Here is a 20811-nt window from a genome sequence, read left to right on the forward strand (position 1 = left end):
GGAAGACGTCCGGTAGGGTTGAGTCGACGAACCCTTGCGGGCGATCTTTTGCAACGGCACTTCAACGGCCGATGGCGTCACGTCCAGTCAGTCCACCACGCAGGTTCCCGCGCAGGCAACTGAATCCTCCGCTGACCATCTCCATCACTCCGCATCGTCAACGCCTTGGAAATCCGGGGTGCTGATTCGTCGCCTGCCACGCTCTTGCTCCTCGTCCAAAATGGCCTCCGTTGTTTCATGATGCCGTCGACGCCAGACCACGCCTCGAATCTGGTCCTGCTGCGCCATTTCAGCTCGTCCCGTCGTTGATGGGGCCAAGACCAACTCCTCACCGCGTCTCTACTTCCCTCGAACCCTCGAACTCGAGTCCGGCGCCCACGAGCCAGCGAATACAGGCGCTTCCTCTTCCGAATCCAACCCTATTCTTAGTACCCAACCCATCGCCATGTCGCGAGCCACGTCCCCGCGCCCAGCCTCGCCGCCAGATTCCGAGTCGACGACCGCTGGTCCCTCGCCGCCGGACCAGCCCCAAGAAGTCGACGCGACGACACTGCTAGATATCAACCGCGGAAATAGGCCTAGCAGAGCATCCCTGGTGTCTGCCTTTGTGGTGCCCGTTCTGGTCATTGGTCAGGCGGCATGGGCAACCTACGTTGTGTGCTACCAGCTGGCGCATCAGCGGCTGATGAAGCGCGACAAGCAAATGGGAGCCGGATACGCCGTCATCGTCTTGCAGGCCTTGTTCATTTTCATGGCCGGCGTGACATACATGCGGCTGATTCAAGTCATCTACACGGATCCAGGACTCCTGCCGCTAGGCATGTCCAGAGCAAAACCGGAGGACGGGGGCAACGACGACATGAAGGCAGTCATGAAGAGGTGGAGCGAGAAGAGATCCATCATTCAGCACACTACACCCGAAGATGCGCGCACCCGGGAGGAGCTGTTCAAGGAGCTTGCGGCGCACAACCAGCGGCAAGCCGAGTTGCGGATGGAAGCGCTCAAGTCCTTTCGCCCCAAAGACATGTTCATCGTTGCCCCCGACGGTCTGCCGCGCTGGTGCAAGACGTGTGAGACTTTCAAGCCGGATCGAACGCACCACTGCTCGGACCTGGGCCGCTGCGTGCGGCGGATGGACCACTTTTGCCCGTGGGTCGGCGGCATTGTGTCCGAGACGACAACCAAGTTCTTCGTACAGTTCCTATTTTACGCCATGCTACTCTGTATCTTCATGCTCGCCACGACCATTACGCTGTTCAAGCGCGACAACGACCGCTACGGCCAGCGCAACCCACAACTGATCGCCCTACTGGTCCTGAGCGGCGTCTATACGCTCTTCACCGTCGGCATGTTCCAAAACTCCATGTGGATGCTTGCCAAGAACTTCACCACCATCGAGCAGCGCCAGTTCGGCATGCCGCTCCACTTGGCTGTGCGCATCTCGCCCGACTGGTACGCGGGCAACGTCGACCACCTGTCCTGCTATATGGTCGTCAGCTTCGCCTCTGCCCCCGGCGAGAAGTGGGCCATCTTCCAGACCGATCCGCGCGCCAAGCTGTGGGATCTTGGTGGCGCCTATGCCAATGTGTGTCAGGTGCTGGGGAAGCGCGTCTGGGAGTGGGTTTTGCCCGTCACGTACAGCCCGTGCGCGAAGCCCGCGGACGACGTCTCGGAGTACCCATTTGGTCCTGCGGCGTTGGCTGTGACGCAAAATGTGCAGGCACCAAAGTAGGCATCGAAAGAAACGAAGGCTCCTAGCCTTGCGGCTACAGGATGGGAGCATGCGTTCACTACCTCAGATGAAGCTAGCGAGCATTCGTCCACTGCCACCGCTGCGCCTAGGGAGCTGCCGTTCCCTGCAGCAGCTAGACCCAGGAGTATCGTCTCTTGCAGCACCCCTGGTGTTAAATGTCTAGCAAATGACATCCTCATATCTGCACCTGCTGGCTCTCTGGAATTTCCTCATCCCTTTTCACCTGCATTTCTGGCTTCCCGCTAGCGACGCAGCCTCTGTTATTTAGCCCGGCGTTTGGCTTCCTCGTTTTGGGACACGTACTCCGATCTCTTTTCCGCGCTCTGTGATACCCCAGCACTTTTGACTGTGGCAGCAGCCTTTGGGCAAGCAAGGATAGCAATGACAGCAACTTGATCATCTCTCCGTGTTCGCGTTTCTCTTGAAAGACATGGGATGGGGTGGGATGAGATGGGAATCCGTTCTCTGCATTTCCTCATCCGACGGGCCTTCTGTCACGAGAAGATCAACCCTACCTAGTTGCATCCGCGTCGGAGCAGCTCAAGATCTAGCTACCCGCCGTGCTGCTCACAGGATCGTCCCTGGAGCGAATGAGGAAAGTGCCCATATCTTGCTTCGGCGTTGAATGCGTGTGCAGCCGTCGATTGATCCGCAGGCATGAGATGAAGAGCTACCTTTTCTTCCTCACAACTCAAACTGACGACGCAAGTCTATGTAATTACTCCACCCCAACCCTTATTTCTCGCTGACTGCCTGATGCGGCGCAACTTTCCTCCAACTACATCTTCATCTTTACCGCTCCACTCACACTGACCTTGGACGTCGGGCGCCCTCTTCAATCTCACTTGCGGCTGAACGCGCGGTCGACTTGGACAGAGCTATTACTTCTTTACCACACCACCCACACTGACCTTTGACGTCGGGCTTGCTCCTCAGTCTCACTTGCGGCTGCACCCGCGGTCGACCTGGACAGATCTACCACTTCCATCTCACCCATTCAATCTCTCCATCACTGAACCTTCTTCGATATCTCTTCTGCTTCATTCTCACCTTAGGACTACGACTCGGAGTTGCTGCTTGGTTGGATATGAGGATCGATGTCGTCGTCATGGGGTCGGCTCTGGTCTCACCGCTATGACAAGAGACCTACAGACTTCACTTCGACGTATGCTACAAGAGAAGAGACTGATGGAGCCCGACTGAGCGAACACTGTGATATCCAAGGGTCTGGACAGTCACTGGCCTCACCTGGGCCTACACAGTACCATGCGCCATCTGCTCATCAGAGTCAAGGTCAATCGGCCTGCCAGGATCCGGCTGGATCTTCTGATCCCAACCACGCCCCGCTGCTCCATCGACACTCGGTCCCATCAACCAATGACCACTGGTTGGAGCAGCTTCTGGGCCAGTGGGAAGATGAATCGGAGGAAGATGACTGTCGTTTTCCCACCTCGGGAACGGGCCCAACAAAGCATGGAAATGCGTTCGAAAAGCTCATGCAATCCTCCAGGACAGCGGAGAAAAGCCTCGACGCAGAATCTTGTCCTGGCCTAGATACCCACGAGAAACCGGCCGATGAATCAAGCGATCCGTTCGCGACTCAACAACCAAAGAAGAGTGAATCGGTGCCCGTCGAAGTGAGAAAATCGAGTTTGCTCAACATGTCCGCGGATACTAGGGAGCATCTCAACAAGAATTTCGAGAAGAGACGTCTTCCGTTATTAGAAGGCAAGTGCGATTCGACTCGTTGCTGGCTGCATCCTGCCCCGAATCCCAAAGGCAGAGTGCATGTCTCGCTGTGCTGGAGGGATATTGAGGCATTCGGAACAGCGGAGCCCCAGTCCATGTCTTTCGAGTACGGCGCGGTCTTCAAACTTCTCGCTGGCACCATGACGCCTTCAGAGCGTGAAGGCTGGGTCAACGACGCCTACCACCTCTCGCACCTGTGCGGCAATGCGACTTGCTGCAATCCGGCCCACCACGTCATCGAGTCAGCGACAGCGAATGGCACCCGCAAAGCCTGCCACAATCGCAGACGCGGTGGTCCAAATGCCTACTACCTTGTCTGCAAGCATGACCCGCCGTGTCTCTTTCGCACCACGGATGGAGCTGTCTATGTTCCCAAGACGGTCAAGGGTGAGGTGCAGGATACAAAGCCACTTCGCCAGGCTACTCTTTCCTTTGGCGTTACGAAGAGCGAGAAGGTTGCGAACCCAAGCAAGGCGCTGATGTCGCTTGATTCTCCGCTTGAGGATGTCGCCAAAGACGTGCAAGACACTGCATCGTCGGAATACAGATTGGATGAGCTAAAGAGGCGCCCAAAGACCAAGACGGAGCCAAGCCTCCAGTCTCGCGACCTCTTCCAGCTGAAGAGGGAAATCGAATCGATGAATACAGTCGAGTTACTCAGACTCCAACGCCAGCTCAGACAGGAAAGTAGGGAGATGACCAGCTTTTACAGAAATTGCATTACCGGATGGATCAAAGAACGAGACCAAAAACTGACCATTTTGAGACGAGCTTTTGGAGATGGCTGAGGAGAGGAATCTGAGACTGCTCTGGTTCCAGTCTCTGTATATTTTCACGACTTTTTTGCGCTTGGGTGCTCATTGGCGATTGATTTTCAGCACCAGATTCTACGGGGTACCTGGGGTTTATTTGTTTGTACCCCCACCAGTCCGCAAAGACTACTCACTGACAAATCCTACAGCCAAATCCAGCCTTTTCAATCTTCGAGTCAGCTCCCCGACACTAAGAACACTCAGCAATTACCACAGGCTTGCTTTCAGAATATCCAGAACCTGCATAGATAGAAGTCGGGGGCAACCTGCAAATTGCCATCTTTCCCATCTCCCCGTGACGTCATGCAACTGTAATTAACGGGAGGAACGGAGGCATCCCAAAGTGGCAAGATTCCAGACCCTTGCCGCTTTCAGCCTGACGCCATGTCACCGTCAACAACGCGTCTTCCTCGTCGAGCCAACCCGCAAACGCGTCGAAGCATCGACCAGCTCCACCAAACGCCAAAGACCTGTTGAATTGTGACATTTCTGCCGCAGTCGGGATTGGTCGTCCTTAGGATGCGGTGCTGCTCTGCAGGGCACATTTCGCGGTGATTGCGGGCCTTCCAAACGACCTCTCAAGCGTCAGAATTTGCGGAGAAATCTCAGGGTATGGTAATCAGACGTTTTTAGCTTTGGTTTGGGGGGTTTACGAGGCCAGTAGGCTATAATGAAGTCAGATTGACCACCCTGTCTACAAACTGGCCGCAAGATGAGAATACGTAGGAGCCAGACGCAAATCTGCAACCATCAAGAAAATTGCTGACATGTTCAGATGAGACTGTTTCTTCAGGAGAGCGGCGGCTCCATCCGTTTGTCCAAGGGCTCAAAGACCTCGAGTCCCAGAGACTTTGCGCAGGCAGATTGTGGCGCTGGATGGCAAACAAGCTTGATTGTTCGACAGACCAAACACTCAAGGCCTGGATGGTAGACTTGCTGCAGCCAGGGCAAAGCGCAAAATCGTTTGATGAAGGACGCAATCGACAGTCACGGTAGCCGGTAGATGGTGGTTGCGCATATGCAGCATGCCGCTGCTGTGCACGCGCGGGTACCCGTTTTGAATTTTGACGTATGTTCTCTCGCCGTCGTCTCCTCCACAAGACGTGAAGTCGAGCTTCAAGGCAGAGGCAAAGACGCTAGTGCCAGCGCCCGTCGGTCACCTACCTTACGCACTCGCCTTTGGCTGCGTCGTCGCCGTTGTTGGAGGCAGGCGCGCCCCTCCAGGCCACTGCCCTCAGCCTGTCTCGCTCCGGCCCACAACCACAACCACAACCACAACCACAACGTCCACCACCTGCACGCAGCCTTTTTGCCGCGCCTCTCCACGTCCTCGTCCTTCGTTTGTACCGCTGCCCTCTCTTTCTCAATCAACGCGTTTGTTTTGTCCCGCGCCTCGGTCAAACTGGCGTCGTCGCAAGGAGAGGCCCCCCAAGGTCGTCGCCGACGTGAGTGGACTTTTGCGAGCGACCTGCACCTCACGACCTTTGCCCGTCATCCTCCACTGGAGTCGTTGCATTCTACTGACGCGATTGACCTCGCAGCGCGTGGCGGCCGCAATCGTCGCCGCCAACATCAGACGCCATACTCCCACATTCAGGTCGTTCGCAACCACGACGGACCCTCCTCGCGCGTCGACCCAGAAAGCCTATTCAGGTACATCCCCTCTGACAACGAAGTCACCAGTCTTCGCAACACTCGCCCTTTTGATAGCTCTACAAGCTCCACCGTCGCGTCCGGCCAGACCTTTGCGGACATTGCTCGCTCCGGAGCTGCGCGTGCCCCAAAGAGCGACCACACTAGCCAGCGGTCGTCGAGCGGATTGATGAAGATGCGACCAAAGCAGAAGAGTTGGAAGCCGCTCGATTTGAGCGCGGTCGACAGTGAGTACACCCCGCGCCATGGCTCCTCGACGAGCACTGACCGCGGTGAGTAGTCTATGCAGAGCGTTCGCCTCTTGCCGGAATGAGCGATGCCTCGACCCCCTTTGAAACCGATGCTCTTGGAAACAGCTTTGTGCCGGACTCTACAATCTCAAGAGCTTCTTCTGGTAGCTTTGGCGGGCGTGACACATCTCTGCCGCCCATGACGCACCCAGAGCCTCATGTCCAAACAATGGCCTATGCGGAAAACCTGAATACCATCTCGCAACATAACCAAGACTTGGACGAGATTCTTCAGACTTTTGGACAACGTCTGCCCGACCCTGTATGGCTCAGAGCCAATGAGGGCAAGTCCTCCGGTCAGGTCAAATTTATTCAACACCCCAGTCGCGATGTCACTGCGCACCGTTGGTCTGCTCAAAACTTTGAGTGGCAGGAGATTGGAAGATACTCCTGTAATCGCAAGTTTATGGACGGCAACGTCACTTCGCCCTTGTTCTTGCAGCACGTCGAGGCGGATCCCTCGCGCACCCAATCTCTGAAATACTTTGCAAAGCTTGCCAACGATTATTCTGGCTACATCCAGTCACGCCCGCCCAGTCTTGACTCTACACCCTTGAATTACGCGTCTCGTCCGAGCCTCAACTTGAATCCTTCGCTTCACGACCCAGCTCGGTACGACTCCCTGTCTTCCATTGCAAGCTCGCACGCCATGGAGTTGCCTTCTTTGGCCAACCTCTCGCTGGCTGATCGTCCCGCCGTTCTCCAGTCATCGCGACCCACCCAAAGAAATTCCATGAGCATGCACTTGCAGGGCCTTGGAGCGGCCGAGGACGACCCATTCACTGAATCCATCTCACCAAGGAACACCCGTGCCTTTGTTCCAAGTTCCGATGCTCTGCGTAGGTCAACTATCATGCAAGATGCCAACATGATGGATTTCGCCTTTCGCTTTCCCCCTCCTGGAATGTTGAATCAACAGCGGGACGATTCGATTTACGACGCTTCCGATCGGGACGACTCAAGTGTTATCAGCAGTGACCGCCGCGCCTTTTTTGCCGAACAGGAGCGCAAGCGCACCCAACAGATGAGACAGAGTGTCTTGAACCCTGGTACGCACAGCCACCTCAACGAGGAGCTCTTCCACAGCATGCAGGCTCAGCAAAGAGATCATGACCACACAATTACAACAATGTACCACCGAGAAATTCCAGCCCAGGAGCCTGTCACGGCCATTTTCGCGCCCGAAGAGTACCAGCCAACAATGATTTTGCAGAGGGGCGGTACTACATATAGCTCCCAAACAGACGAGAGCCGAGCACGCATGCGAGAGTACCTTAACAGGACCGCCAACGAACTTCCATCTCACAACACCACTCACTTGGCTCCAATGGTTTCTGTGCGATCAGATTCTACCGAGGCCGCATCTCGTCCTCTCGAGGACTCATCGGGCCAGTGGCTGATGCCACCGACCAGGCCCACTTCATCCATTTCGCAGGCATCTCGTGGTGTCCTGCAATCCAGCGATCCCGAATCCGACCAAGCGCAGTCTACAGCTCTCGTCTTCAATGCAATCAACAGCGAAACGACTCCTCAGAACTTCGATGGCCCCTTTTTCGAGAATGAGGAACCCTCTTCAGACAACCCAAACGTGAATCGCACCACGCTCAAGGCTCCCGAAGAAGAATTTGAAGAATGGTGGACGTCTGGTTCGACATACCAGCGCCAGAAAGACTACCTTGAGTCTCTGAATGCAGCTGGCGCCGGTCAAGGTTCGTCGGCCGTCACCAATCAGCTCATGGTCTCGCTTTACGAAAGGCTTCGTCCCTACATTCGGGATGCCGGAGCAAAGCCCAAGCCTGAAGACTGCTTTGCGCCCTTTGGCAAGCCTCCGGACTGGTGCATCGACCGCGGCCGCAGCGGCAAGGAGAGCTTCTTCGGTGAAGACTACGGCGAGGTTCCGAAGCGCATCGGCCGCGACCCGCGATTCAAGCCCACCTTTGGCCAGTTCCCGACGTCGTACAGCGCCGACCTTGGTCCGATGAACTGGGCTGGAGCTGATGAGGAGAGCTTTAGCTTTAATGCTAATCCTGGGGGTGCTGCGGTCCTGGGGGCTCGCGTTGGGCAGGCTGGACATCGGACCCGCTATTAGGTCTCTTGGGTCGGAGAGTCAGATTCCTGTGGATGGGTTTATTTGGCTTCTCTCTAGCTTACGGGAAGATTACTGCTCATCGCATCTCAGCAGAGTCTACGGGCGAGCATCGGACTTGCTCAGGGTACCGCATGGCGTTGACGGCACACCATCACAGACCGTCCTCATCCACCTTACCGCCCGCTTTCCTACCACACGTCCAACCCTCGCTTTCTTATCGGCCGCACTCACTTGCTTCAAAAAAGACTCAACACGGACAAAAAACAGCCACTCCCTCACCCGATTCGATCGATGCTGTCTCGTCTCCTCCCCCCGCGACTGCTTACTTTCCGTCCTGTGTATAGTATCGCTCGCGCACGCATGCTTTGCTTCATTGCTTGCTCTCTGCAGAGTATCTCTTCTTTTTTCTTTTGGACTGGATGGAGTGGGTTGAGGGATGGTCTACCACGACCTTTCCCTTCTTTTCGTTTCTTCTTTTTTTCGTTTCATTTGAGTGCCGTTGCTTCGCTTTGCTGAGTTGCGATGGGCTGGGCTGGGCTGCGCTGCGCTGCGCTACGCGCGTTGTGGTGTGTTGAGTTGCTTGAGGTGAGATGGGATGAGACTGAGGAGCGAAAGTGAGGTCACGTACTCTACTTCTCCTTCTCTAGCCGAACAGTCTCCTTTCTCGGACAGACAGACGGACGGATGGACAGTAATCAGACGAAGCGATTGAATTCCACATTGCCCTTTTTTGCTTTGATCTACGCTGATGCAAGTCTCTCTGGCTGTGGTAGATGGGGTCATGCTGTTGGAGAAGATTACTGCGGTGGAAAGGCAATAGCAGCATTGACCGTACACAACATTCACATTTCACCAATGTCGATTGCGAATCGTAGTCAGATCGAGTGAATTGGAACTGCAGCAGCAGCAGCAAAACTAAGCTGAGACTAAACCAGGACTAGACTAAATAAGCCTATTCTATATCAGGTCGATAACGAATGTAAGAAGACGAGAAAACAGCTGCTTTAAACAGTAAAGACGGCGCTTTTAACGAGCGAACAGGGGTCGGTGCAATCAGTGCAGTGCAGTACGCGCGGAAAAAGAAGGGAAAGACAAACAGAAAGTAGACGAGATGGGTGAGGAGGGTAAGGAATGTATGTCAAGAGTGCGGATCAACCGACTCAAAGACTTGGGGGGGGGGGGGGGGGGGGGGGGGCCGAAGTACGCTGCGAAAAAGAAGACGAAGAGATAAACAACCCAACAAACAATCCCCCCCTTTTTAGCCAAGGCTGATCCTGCTTGCTCATTCACTTGCCCGAAGAATCCAGTCCAGAATCCAGAATCCGGAATGCTTTTGCCCGCTTTTGCGTCGTCGGCCCTGATGCTGATGCTGATGGTGATGCTGGTGCGTGCCCTGCTCGCTTTTGTGCGTGGATGATGGGAGAGGGAGATGGGAGGAGGATGCGATGCGATCCGCGGAAGCCAGTCCGCGGATAGAGGAAGAGAAGATGACGGGGGACACTCCATTTGGCCAGCCTGGGCGAATGGGTGGAGAGGGGGAAGAAGAAGAGACACGGCGCCTGCGTGCTCAGTTGCTGGTTTGCTGGGCGGCCTGCCGGGGCTGCCCTCTGGAGGGGTGGGTTTGTCTCTCTTGCCAGGAAGGCAGACAGACAGACGACGCGGCGTCGTGCATACGCGGGCGAAGCCAGTTCGCCCTGCTGCCGCTGCTGCCGCCAACTGCTGTGCCGAAAGACTGCGTCTGACGCTTTCGAACTCGAACTCTCACGCTGAAGGCATGCTCCAACGCTTAAGTGTAGGTGACGTTGTTCTGGCGCGCAAATCCGAGGCGGTAGGTCGGCTGCGTCTGGTCATAGACGATAAACTGGCTCTTGATGAAGATGTCGCCGAGAATGGCAACCGACATGCCGCCGTTGCTCTGCAGGCCGCCGTAGCAGTTACCCGCGTAGTCGACCTGGCCGTAGTTGAGGTAGCTGCCGGGCACCGTCATGTTGGCGCCGGGGGCGAACAGGGTGAAGGTGGGCAGCTTGGTCGAGCAGGGGTAGATGTACGCGCCCCACGTGTTGCTGTACGTGGCTCTGGGGACCGTGTTCCAGTAGGCCGTGACGATGTCGTTGGGGAGAGCGAGGAGCGTGGTGCCCGTGTCGACGACGGCGCCGAAGCTCTTGCTGACGACGCTGCCCGTCGTGCCGATGCGGTAGCTGCTCGTCTGGAACTGCCACCAGCCGCTCGCGTTGTTGACGGGCACGTACGAGATGGAGCCGTTGTACGACTTGGGGTCGATGTAGCCAAACGTGTAGGATCCAATGGCGCCCTTCTTCAGCAGCGACGTGAACAGCGGCGCCGCCAGCGTGTTCTTGACGTTGTCGAAAAACGTCCTTTGGCGGGTCGGCCGCACCGAGTTGATGGTGGAGAAGCCGAGACCCATGAGGCCGTCGTAGGCCGCGTTGACGAACGAGCTGGACGCGTTGAGCGCCGCGCCGATGACCTGGTTGGGGAACTTGACCGCCGACATTTGGAACGTGTCGTTGTAGACGATGCCCTTGGCGTAGCTGCCGTCCAGGTACGTCAGGCCCCAGGTGAGGTTCTTCTGCAGCACGCCCGACGACACGTCGTACAGGTTGTGGTTCTTGGATTGGTTGGCGGGCATCAGCGTCGAAAAGGCCCACATGTCGGCACTGCCCGTGTCGATGTTGATCCACAGGTTGCTGGGGCCGATGTAGAGCGGAATCATGTAGGCCGTGTCGTACGAGTTGACGGGGTAGCTGTTGGCTTGTCCGACCACTTGGGCCTTTCTCCTGACCATGCGGCCCGTCAGTCCGCCGAGACCTTCGCTGAGCCCAGACACAGCAGTCGGGACCGCTGCAAGAACACTGCCAACAGCTTCGGCCACCGGGGTAGGAATCAATCCAGTCGTGGCGAGAATGGTCGGCGCGGCCGAGGCGATGGCAGCTCCGGCGGCAGCCAGCGCGGGAGGCTCAAAGCCATATCTGTAAAAGAGGTTTTGGTACTCGATGGGGCCGCTTCGCAGTTGGAGACCGTGGGTCTCTTGGGTGAGAGTAAAGTTGCCCGGGCCGTTGAGGGTAGATGAGATCAAGCCCGGCAATTGGCGCTCCTCCAGAGGAGCGGCCGCTGCCAGCAGCGGGAAAAGGAAAGAGAAGACAGAGGCGGAAGAAGGCATGATTGATTATGAGTGCTGGATGCAGATGCAAAAACGAGAAGGGGAATGCTGGGTTGGATGCTGTTTGACTGGCGGACAGCCCGTCATCTTTATATCACTACTCCAGCATCTCGGCATGGCATGCACTGCCAGTGTGCGCCGCCTTCGATGCAGTCTGGCTGCCATCACGCAAACTCCACAAAACTCCAGCGTAACCAGTGGAGCCAGAGCCTAGAACGACGCTTGGCAGAAAGCCAAAAGCTGGGTAGACTAGCTGAGCTCGGGGTATTCCACGTGTGTTCTGAAGCGCATTCGTGGATGTTCCAAACCAAGGGATGTTGGGAGACCGCTATAGAGGTAGGATTTGGGCTTTCCTGGTTGGCCAAAGGGTCTTGATATCTCGCCGGATTTGGCTAGAGCTCATGGCAGTCTATCCAACGCCACGGTGAGCTTCTGCTTGGCTGGATTTCCTGTGGCAAGCGCTCTCAACGGGCGCGTTCTCGATCCAGATAGTTTTGTTTCACTAGACGAATGATGTGCGAGGTTGAGGTTTCTTTCATTGACGGTCAGCCTTTACGACGGAGAATCGGCCATCTCATTGGCGTATGCACGTATTTTCTGGGCAGAACGCCACTTCTTTTTCTGTTTTGGCCTCCAGAATGGTTCGCACACGTCGGTAGAAAGAAATCGCGACGAGATAATTTAGCGGTAGACTTTCCCTAGGTCTGAGCAAAGAACCGTTGTCCAGACGCATGCTTCAAAGATCTGCCAGTGAAAAAATTCCACGAGGTCGACCAGCCGGAACGAGACTTTCGTGAAGGACGTCTCGAGGAGTTTTCTGCCAAGACAATGAAACTCTGATTAAGTCTGGTATCATCAAGAGACGCTTCAGTCGAATGCATCAAGTCCAACGCAAAGGATGGAATGCGGGGAGTGCTGAGCCTCAGCCACCCGGTACATTCCACGACGCCTATCACGAATAGCGCAGTTACGCGGAGGCTCTGTGGCTTTCCGAAGCCGCGAAACAATGCGGTTGTTGTGGAGGCTAGGAGGAGAGGCTCCCGTTCCCCAGAATGGTGGCGGAGCTGGTCGTCCCCTTCCCACGGCTTCTTCTCCCGGCGGGCAAGCCGTCTGCATCTGGCGTCTCTCCAGCTGAACATCTGAAACTCGAGCTGAAGAGTTTCGCGATGGATTGAGGCTGGTTGTTTCTTTCCAGGACGCTCGTTCTGGCCCAACGCTCGCCAAGAATGTGCCGTCGAACTGGTTGCGTTTGGGAGCCATCGCATTCCGTCGAGCGGTCATGGAGGTCCAGGAGCAGGAGATGGGGTTTTTGCGGAATGCGTGTCGTGGCGTTTGCAGAAGCGCAGTGTTCCCAAAGAGGAAAGAGCGTGGGTGGTGACAAATGAAGTGAACCGAGAGCAAAAGTCAAAAGACATGGAGACCTTGACTAACGCAGCCCGTGTTGACCGCGCCAACGGGCCCAGGGCAACCACTCGACGTCGTCCACGCTCCCGCTAGCAACACCTCACCGCCGCCGCCGTCCTCTCTCTCTCTCATCCCTCTCTTCGACGTCCCAGACGACGGCCGGTCGAGGCTCGCTCTCAACCAGCCGTTTTGCTGCTCCCCAGTCTTCGGCACTTGATCCACTGGAGACTTCGTTCGCTGTCGTCATTCGAGTACTATCGAATTCGCAGCATCGCACACCGCATTGGGAGGTTTCGACCTTCCTGGCATCTGCCGCGCAATGACGTCTCTCGTGGACACGCTCAGTGCGCTATCGACGCCGTCTCGGGCCATGCTTGTCATTGCAATCGTTGTCGTCATCTTGACGGCCATCTCAAGGGCGCTGTCAATTGTGCCGGAGCCTGGAGAGCCGCCGTTCGTGCCGTCCAAGGTGCCGTGGATAGGCCACGCCATTGGCATGTTCCAACACGGCAAGCGATATTTCAAAACGATAGAGTACTGTGACAACTGACCACCACGACGAGTCGCGTGCTCATGCGTCGAACAGCAAGAAATACGGCTACGACATGTACACGCTGCCGATGTTGGGCTCGCGGACGTACATTATAACGTCGCCCAACCTGGTCGTCGCAGTCAACCGCGCATCCAAGACGATATCGTTCAGGCCGTTCATTGCGCAAATCTTCACGCGGCTGGCCCCGCTGGACAGCAACGCGCACAAGATCAACATGGACTCGCTCGGCGACCCCAACGGTCTGCTGGCGCGCAGTCACGAGATTGTCAACAACGCAGTCCTGTCCGGCCCCGTGTCGGAAGGCCTTTCCCGCGAGCTGCTGCGCGGCATCGCCTCCAACGTCAACGGCTGGGGCCGCCAACGCGAGCGCGTCAAGCTCGCCGACATCCCCAAGCAGCTGTTTGGCGACGCCACCATCACCGCCGTCTTCGGGCCCGGTCTCCTGGAGCAGGACTCAGGGCTCTCCCAGGCGTATTGGGACTGGGACAGCGGGCTTGTCGAGCTCACCTTTATGCCGCTGCCGTGGCTGACGTACCGCAGAGCCTACCTCGGGCGTCGCAGACTGCACAGGGCGCTGGAGCGCTTCATGCAGACGGGCCGGTACAAGGAAGGAAGCCAGATGTTGCAAGATCGCATCGCGCTGCATACGGGATGTGGTTACTCGTGGAAGATGGCCGGGTACATTGAGCTGGGAATGATAATTGCCGCATTGCCCAACTCGACGTATTCGGCCTTTTGGCTCCTCAGCCACGTCTTTGCCGACAAGTCGTTCCTCCAGGAAGTAAGAGAAGACGTGGCTGTGGCCGTCGAGCGCGTAGGAGAAAAGGCCATTGTCGACATCGACACGGCGCGAACCCGCTGCCCGCTTCTCCAATCAGCCTTCCGCGAAGTCCTGCGACTCCACCAGCCCACCTCGTCCTGGCGGACCGTCCTCGAAGACACGCGACTCGACCAATACCTCGTCAAAAAGGATTCGCTTCTCCTGGTCGAAGGCGGCCTCATCCACACCAAACCCGCCATCTGGGGCGCCGACGCGCTCGAGTTCAACCCGCGCCGCTTCATCGACTCGCCGAGCGGCACGCGCCTCGACGGCACCGCGGTCCACCCGGCCAGCTTCCGCGGCTTTGGCAGTGGAAACGTCTACTGTCCCGGCCGCAACGTCGCGCAGGTCGAGGTGTTTGCGCTGATTATTGCCCTCGTGATGGGCTTCGACGCTGAAGGCGTGGATGGCCCGGTCGCCGTGCCGCCCGTCGTCGACGACAGCATTCCCCTCGGTGTCGGGCGGCCGCGCTGGGAGCCCGTGGTCAACATGTCGAGGCGAAGCGGCTGGGAGGACGTCACTTGGGATTTCCGGCTCTCGATATCGAGGCAATGACGCTGAGACGCTGTAGGTGGTGCTTTTGTTCAATGTCTGCTTTTATCAGTACAGGTACGGCCGAGGATGTTCCGTGCATCTTCACCCGCAATTCAATGGCAGGTTGGTTGAAGAAAAGGTTGCAAGCGTGACTGCTCAACGGCCAAGAGGTGTCGTGGGTGTTGAGCTGGAGTTCTGGGCGGGGTTCGGTTGGCTGGGGCGTTCATGTTGTTGGAAGTTCGGTTCCGGTGACCGAGCAACCACCACACTCGACCACCGCACACGACACCCACCTCACCACCGTGACCTCAACCGCCCAGAGAACCATCTACACTACTCGCACCAATCTGTCGGTCAGCATGCAAATCTCGCTTGGCCACATCACAAGTGTGCCACGGGCGCTGCAATGGGCTCTCCCCGCAGCTCTTGGTACCTTAGTTGGTGACCCAGTGCCTTGGTTGCATGGTGACGATGTCACATAGCCCACGTCAGGCCAGGCCTTCAACAATTCTCGCTCTTGTATTTATCATCCCTCACTCGCCATCTCTCGTCGCTCCAGTCTCCACTCCTCCTACAAAGGTTTTTTACAAAGCAGCCCTCTGCATGTCAGCCATGCTCGTGCTCATCCTCATCCTGTTGGCCGCACTTGCGCCCTGCCCCGCAGTAGGGCGCGGCTGGAAACGGCGCGAAGTTCTCTTTGTAACCTCGTACACCGGTGGATTCCAAGATCGCGGCTACGTCGCGACCTTGTTGCTCCAACAAAAGAAGACGAAGAAAAAGGAGCAAGACAAGTGGCAGATGGATCCCATAACCTGGGATACAAGGTGTGGCGCCAGTCCTTCGTCTGTATTCGTGGACGATAGCCGCGGAATGATGTATTGCATTGACGAAGGCCTCGGCGCTCCCAATGGCTCAATCACGAGTTACAAACTCTTCTTCGCACCCGGACCCTTTCGTACCGGTTCGTTCACAGGCCAATTCCGACCGCCCCGCGGCCATGTCATCACGCTGCCTGGCGGGGTCAGTGCGACGACCTATGGATATAGCAAGAAGGACTGGTACGCTCCCACGGAATTTGATCGGGATGACTGGCTCTTTGGCAAGGTTTATCCCCAAATCAGTAATGTATGTACCTGACAACTTTATTGAGAAGCGGCCTCTTGACAAGCTAATCCATTTTCAGACAAGAGGCCGCCGGTCGCCACATTACCTGGCGGTCGCTCACTACAACGGTAGCGCTCTCAGCGGCTGGAAGACAGACAAAAGTCTGGCGCGTGTGTACGATTGGGATCTGAAAACCGGCGCCGGGCACTACATCTACCAGCTCGATAAGCCCGGCCCAAACCCCCAACGACAAGAAGCATCGCACCCGCACCAGGCCCTCCTCGACCCGACCAAGGAATTCCTCCTCGTTCCTGACCTTGGCGCTGACATGGTCCGCATCTATCAAAACAGCAGAGGGCCTGAAGCGTCCCAGGGAGAGGGAGTGGGCTATTTGGACCCTCAGCCCCCGCTGCTTATCCCTGCTGGCTGCGGCCCGCGCCACGGAGCTTTCGTCAGGTACAAGTCCGAGATGCCAAAGAAGGAGCGGAAGAAGGATAAGGTCTATCAGAATTGGAACACCTACTTCCATCTTGTTTGCGAATTGAACAACTCGATTATATCCTACAAGGTCAATTACGTCAAGCGTCCCGACGGAAAAGCCTGGTTTCCCACCTGGTCGGACGAAAAAGGCAACAAGAACCTGGCACAAGCCCTCGAATTCAAACAAATAGGCCTCCAGAACACCTTTGGCGGTGCTCGCGTTCCCGAAGGCGCGGCTGCTGCTGAGATAGTGGTATCGGTAAGACAGTCCTCGGCGCAGTACCACCAACCACTTGTCGCTAACCACATCACAGCCCGACAAAAAGTTCGTCATTGTGTCGAATCGCAACGACTCGTCCTTCCCCGACTTTCGCACCAAAGGCCCATCGTACCCGGATCCAAGAGAACCTCTGCGCAAGGTGGAATCCGACTCTCTGGCCACCTATTCCATCGCCAGCGACGGTTCCTTGAATTTTGAAGAGCTGTCGCCGGCAGGCGGCAGCTTTCCGCGCTCCTTCGCGTTGAACAAGAAGGGGGACGTCGTGGCCGTTGCGCTGCAATACAGCAAGACGCTGTCGTTCTTCCACCGCAACGTGACAAGTGGGCGGATGGGGCGGGAATTCCTCAGACAAGAAGACATGGGCAACCTGACGTCGGTCAGCTTTTGGAAACGCTCAGTGAAATACCAAGGGCCGTTTCCTGGCGGGTACGACGCGGCGAACATGTGCTTGGTAAAGATTGATAAAACGGATCCGGGCATATGCCACAAAAAGGTTTTCCATTGGCCCGAGTCGTTTGTGTGGCCTGAAGATTGGCGAAAGCTCCAGGATTATCCGGCGCCTGGTACGAGTTTGATTGACAAGTTCCCTTGGGCTACATACGATTACGTCTCCGATGTCAAGTGGATATTTTAGTACTTCGTGTACATAATATAGATTGACGGTATTTCACGATTTCAAAACAGACAAGATGGACTAAATAGAACTTACTTACCTACCTACCTACCTATATGAATGATAATGGTTCGTTTCCTGTACAGGCTGGAATAGAGTAGAGTCGTGCGCAGAATGACCTGACGTCTATGAAGCGGTGGGGCAACGGCGGCCGTTGGTCATCAGATGGCACCGCTATCCCCGCCATCGCGTACCGTAGTGGACCCCATCCGGATCCCATCCAACCCGCGCACCTCACTCCGCTCGCGCAACCATGGCCACAATCTTCGCCACGACACCATGCCTCGCTCGCTCGGCCCCGCGTCTCTCTGCCGCGAGCCTGCGCTGCTGTTTGGCGCCCATTGACCGCCACCAACGCCGCCGACTGCACTTTGGCCGGGACGCGCCGCGACAGGTGCCGGACTTTGCCTTTGCCTTTGAGTAAGTGTACGGCACCGTCTTCCTCGCCAACAAGATTGACGCCTAACAGCACCACCACTCCAGCATCGACGGCGTGCTGCTGCGCTCGTCCGACCCCATCCCGCGCGCCCACGCCGCCCTCTCATTCCTCCAGCGCGAATCGATACCCTTCATCCTGCTCACCAATGGCGGCGGCAAGCACGAGGCGGACCGCGTGGCCGAGCTGAGCGACAAGCTCAAGCTGCCACTGGACACGGGCCTGTTTGTGCAGAGCCACACGCCGTTTGCCGACATGGAGCACTACAAGGACAAGACGGTGCTGGTGGTCGGCGGCGACGGCGGCAAGTGTCGCGATGTCGCCGAGCAGTGAGTGCCGCCCGCACAGCCCAAACCCCCCCGCTCGAGATCCCGCGCTGATATCGTCTGTGATGTGATAGATACGGCTACCGCAACGTCATCACCCCCGCCGACATCTACCTCTCGAACCCGGACATCTGGCCCTTCAGCGGCGCGCTGCTCCCGCACTACGCGCAATTCGCGCGGCCACTGTCCTCCGCAGCGCCCAAAATCGACGCCATCTTCGTCTATGCCGACCCGCGCGACTGGGGACTCGACCTGGCCCTCATCGTCGACCTACTGCTGTCGGCGCGTGGGCAGCTGGGCACGCTGTCGGCGCTCAACGGCCGCGCCGACCTGCCCAACGCCGGCTTCCAACAGGACGCGCAGCCGGCGCTGCACTTCAGCAACCCGGACCTGTGGTGGGCGGCGCGGTACCACCTGGCGCGGCTGGGCCAGGGCGGCTTCCGCGAGGCGCTCGAGGGCGTGTGGGCCAAGGTGACGGACGGCAAGGCCGCGCTGCACAAGCACGTCTACGGCAAGCCGTACCAGGCGACGTACGAGTTTGCCGAGAAGCGCCTGCTGCGCCATCGCGAGACGCTGTTTGGCGCCGACGCTGCGCGCGGCACGGCGCTCCGCACCGTTTACATGGTCGGCGATAACCCGGAGAGCGATATCCGCGGCGCGAATGGGTTCAGGAGCCCCGTGGGCACCGAGTGGCGTAGTCTGCTCGTGCGGACCGGCGTGTATCAGGAGGGCAGCGAGTTGAGCGTCACGCCGACGCGCATTGTCCCTGATGTCTTTGAGGCGGTGAAGGCGGCGCTGGGAGAGAGGAAGTGGGCGTCGAGGTTGGAAGAATAGGGGATTGTGGATTGGTAGGCTGGTGGCCACCTGATGGCGCTGTTGGTTAACTGCATTGGTAGCGTTGAAGCGTAGGTAGGTGGTGCAGTGTACATGTAGGCACCCACGTGGCAGACCTGAGTAGCAGCATTGACAGAGCATGGCATCACATCATCATCACCACCCCTGGACCCTGGAATCCATGATTGACACCAAACATAAAGTCTCAGCCTTTCTCGAAAGTGTCCTTCCGTTCGTTGCGTTGCGGCCCTGGAAATCGCGACAACTGTCGAATCAAAAGACTTCCATATGACGACGCAAAGATGGGCAAACCGAACGTGCAACCAGGATAAGAATTTGTGGGTAATGAGATGCATCCACACCAATGGAAAGGAGTTGTTGTCAAAGTACGTCACTCGCCACAGCCTTGGGGCGGCGAAAAAGCACATGTGTGCCTTACTGCCTTCAACAGATGAAATTGGGGGTTGCAGAATTGCGGCATCGTCAATTACAACAAAGGCAATAATTTGAGTCCATTCTTCACCCCCTACCATATTCCATATCCACCTTGTGGTTCTGAATCCACCCTCTCATTGTCTGAAACCACCTCCTATTATCTCATTCCACCCTCTCTCATATCGTCGGACCTGTCTGCAGACTTGCTGACGTGTTAAACCTAACGGATGACAAAACGTCCCAACGGAGTCCCATAATATGGACGTGAGAAATCCGGCAGCGGCTTTACTAGTTGAACTGCTCGGGTGATGTAGCTGTTGACCGTGTCGTATTCATAAGGAGGGCCTAAGTCGTCTTGCACATCTGGTTCCATGCGCAAGTACGCCAGGACCAGCTGAGGGTAGGTCGACGTCATTCCAATGCGGCGTGCCGCCTCGACGGCCGCAACCACAAAGTCCGTGATGGAAGCACCAACGCTCGAGACGTGTAGACGGGAGAAACGAGGCTTTTCCAGATCCGTAAACCGTTCTCGGCGATCAAAGATGCCGGTTGGCTTCCCCCACCTCTTGCGCAGCAAGTCGGCCCAAATGGAAATGCCCTCTCCAGTAACAGCCTGGTTGCGTAGTTCTCTGGTCAAGACTGAGGCATACCACGTGCGAGCGGATCCAAGGAGGCAGAGGTGAAGGTTCACGCGAACCTCTGAGACGGAAATTCTTCGCGGAACGGCGTATACGGCGTCAATGAACAGGTCCACATCGCGGTAATACATGACGCCCCTATTACAAACAGCTTTGCCGGCGCCGTATTCTTGAACCCCAAGATCTGGATCAAAGAAGCCAACCTTCTTTGGTCGGAATTCCTGACGACGGGCTTCTACCAGGACATTTAGCATATTCGGGGAGCGGGTTTGAAATTGGTCTCTCTCGGCCTCCAGGGCTGCCAGGCGCTCGCTCAGAGCATCGAACTTTTCTCTCAATCGTTTGGTCTCGCTTTTGCACTCAGCAACCCCCGTGGCCTGTCTAGTAGCTGTATTTTTCGTGAAGAGGTCCACGTTGTTGACAAGCTGATTTGTTGACCGGCTCAGTAGTCGATTTGAGAACAAGAGCATGTCGACCAAGACCCGTGGGACAAGCTCTGGAGGTGATGCAGTCTCCGTAGGCGCAGCCTCGCTGCTGCCACCCGACGGCGTAGGAATGACCGGCTCGTCCGAGTCGGAGTCGCTCTCGGGGTGGGATGCTTGGGAAGTTGGCATGGCTGTTCTGGACAACAAACCTCCTGCGACTGGTGCCAAAGCCGGTGGAACCGCAGTGATCGCACAACGATTTATCGTGACTGAAAGGAGACGGAACGTCGATGGCGAGGCCGGATGAGAGGAGGGAAGCCGTTGAACTTGTATCCTCGCTTCTGT

The 20811-nt window shown here is 56.8% G+C and overlaps 8 protein-coding genes across 8 annotated transcripts; 6 read left to right on the plus strand and 2 right to left on the minus strand.

Annotated features, from left to right (window-relative positions):
- Positions 1–284: 284 nt before the first annotated feature.
- Positions 285–1830, plus strand: J3D65DRAFT_354139 (DHHC palmitoyltransferase-domain-containing protein). Its single transcript, XM_066795574.1, has one exon. It carries the CDS (start codon positions 446–448, stop codon positions 1730–1732), a length of 1287 nt encoding a protein of 428 aa, XP_066654939.1. The 5' UTR covers positions 285–445; the 3' UTR covers positions 1733–1830.
- A 671-nt stretch (positions 1831–2501) lies between these two features.
- Positions 2502–4474, plus strand: J3D65DRAFT_354137 (uncharacterized protein). The gene has a single exon (XM_066795573.1). The coding sequence runs from the start codon at positions 2851–2853 to the stop codon at positions 4288–4290; it is 1440 nt and encodes a 479-aa protein (XP_066654940.1). The 5' UTR covers positions 2502–2850; the 3' UTR covers positions 4291–4474.
- Positions 4475–8054: 3580 nt separating this feature from the next.
- Positions 8055–9070, plus strand: J3D65DRAFT_623446 (uncharacterized protein; the record flags this gene model as incomplete). Its single annotated transcript, XM_066800159.1, has 1 exon — positions 8055–9070. A coding segment is annotated over exon 1 (518 nt), but the record flags the coding sequence as incomplete, so codon positions are not given.
- Positions 9071–10132: 1062 nt separating this feature from the next.
- J3D65DRAFT_667521 (aspartic peptidase domain-containing protein) lies at positions 10133–11524 on the minus strand (the record flags this gene model as incomplete). The annotated part of the gene is made up of 1 exon (XM_066803025.1): positions 10133–11524. One exon carries the CDS (start codon positions 11522–11524, stop codon positions 10133–10135), a length of 1392 nt encoding a protein of 463 aa, XP_066654942.1.
- Positions 11525–13548: 2024 nt separating this feature from the next.
- Positions 13549–14856, plus strand: J3D65DRAFT_553221 (cytochrome P450; the record flags this gene model as incomplete). The annotated part of the gene is made up of 2 exons (XM_066797120.1): positions 13549–13720; positions 13784–14856. The coding sequence occupies 2 exons, from the start codon at positions 13549–13551 to the stop codon at positions 14854–14856; spliced, it is 1245 nt and encodes a 414-aa protein (XP_066654943.1).
- Positions 14857–15438: 582 nt separating this feature from the next.
- Positions 15439–17333, plus strand: J3D65DRAFT_602854 (Lactonase, 7-bladed beta-propeller-domain-containing protein; the record flags this gene model as incomplete). Its single annotated transcript, XM_066798158.1, has 3 exons — positions 15439–15960; positions 16019–16678; positions 16734–17333. 3 exons carry the CDS (start codon positions 15439–15441, stop codon positions 17331–17333), a joined length of 1782 nt encoding a protein of 593 aa, XP_066654944.1.
- A 256-nt stretch (positions 17334–17589) lies between these two features.
- J3D65DRAFT_623453 (HAD-like domain-containing protein) lies at positions 17590–19137 on the plus strand. The gene is made up of 3 exons (XM_066800160.1): positions 17590–17792; positions 17856–18137; positions 18209–19137. Exons 1-3 carry the CDS (start codon positions 17626–17628, stop codon positions 18966–18968), a joined length of 1209 nt encoding a protein of 402 aa, XP_066654945.1. The 5' UTR covers positions 17590–17625; the 3' UTR covers positions 18969–19137.
- Positions 19138–20728, minus strand: J3D65DRAFT_676874 (uncharacterized protein). Its single transcript, XM_066803624.1, has one exon. The coding sequence runs from the start codon at positions 20653–20655 to the stop codon at positions 19624–19626; it is 1032 nt and encodes a 343-aa protein (XP_066654946.1). The 5' UTR covers positions 20656–20728; the 3' UTR covers positions 19138–19623.
- Between the last annotated feature and the right edge of the window lie 83 nt (positions 20729–20811).

This window comes from Phyllosticta citribraziliensis (genome assembly GCF_038025025.1).
Source record: "Phyllosticta citribraziliensis strain CPC 17464 chromosome Unknown J3D65scaffold_6, whole genome shotgun sequence".
Classification (NCBI taxonomy): domain Eukaryota; kingdom Fungi; phylum Ascomycota; class Dothideomycetes; order Botryosphaeriales; family Phyllostictaceae; genus Phyllosticta; species Phyllosticta citribraziliensis.

Excerpts from the sequence above, each read along its gene's own strand:
- J3D65DRAFT_354139 (XM_066795574.1), top strand. The coding sequence starts at position 446 with ATGTCGCGAGCCACGTCCCCGCGCCCAGCCTCGCCGCCAGATTCCGAG.
- J3D65DRAFT_354137 (XM_066795573.1), top strand. The coding sequence starts at position 2,851 with ATGTCGTCGTCATGGGGTCGGCTCTGGTCTCACCGCTATGACAAGAGA.
- J3D65DRAFT_623453 (XM_066800160.1), top strand. The coding sequence starts at position 17,626 with ATGGCCACAATCTTCGCCACGACACCATGCCTCGCTCGCTCGGCCCCG. Across the intron at positions 17,793-17,855 it reads GACTTTGCCTTTGCCTTTGA|CATCGACGGCGTGCTGCTGC; the intron begins GTAAGTGTACGG and ends CCACCACTCCAG. Across the intron at positions 18,138-18,208 it reads TGTCGCGATGTCGCCGAGCA|ATACGGCTACCGCAACGTCA; the intron begins GTGAGTGCCGCC and ends GTGATGTGATAG.
- J3D65DRAFT_676874 (XM_066803624.1), bottom strand. The coding sequence starts at position 20,655 with ATGCCAACTTCCCAAGCATCCCACCCCGAGAGCGACTCCGACTCGGAC.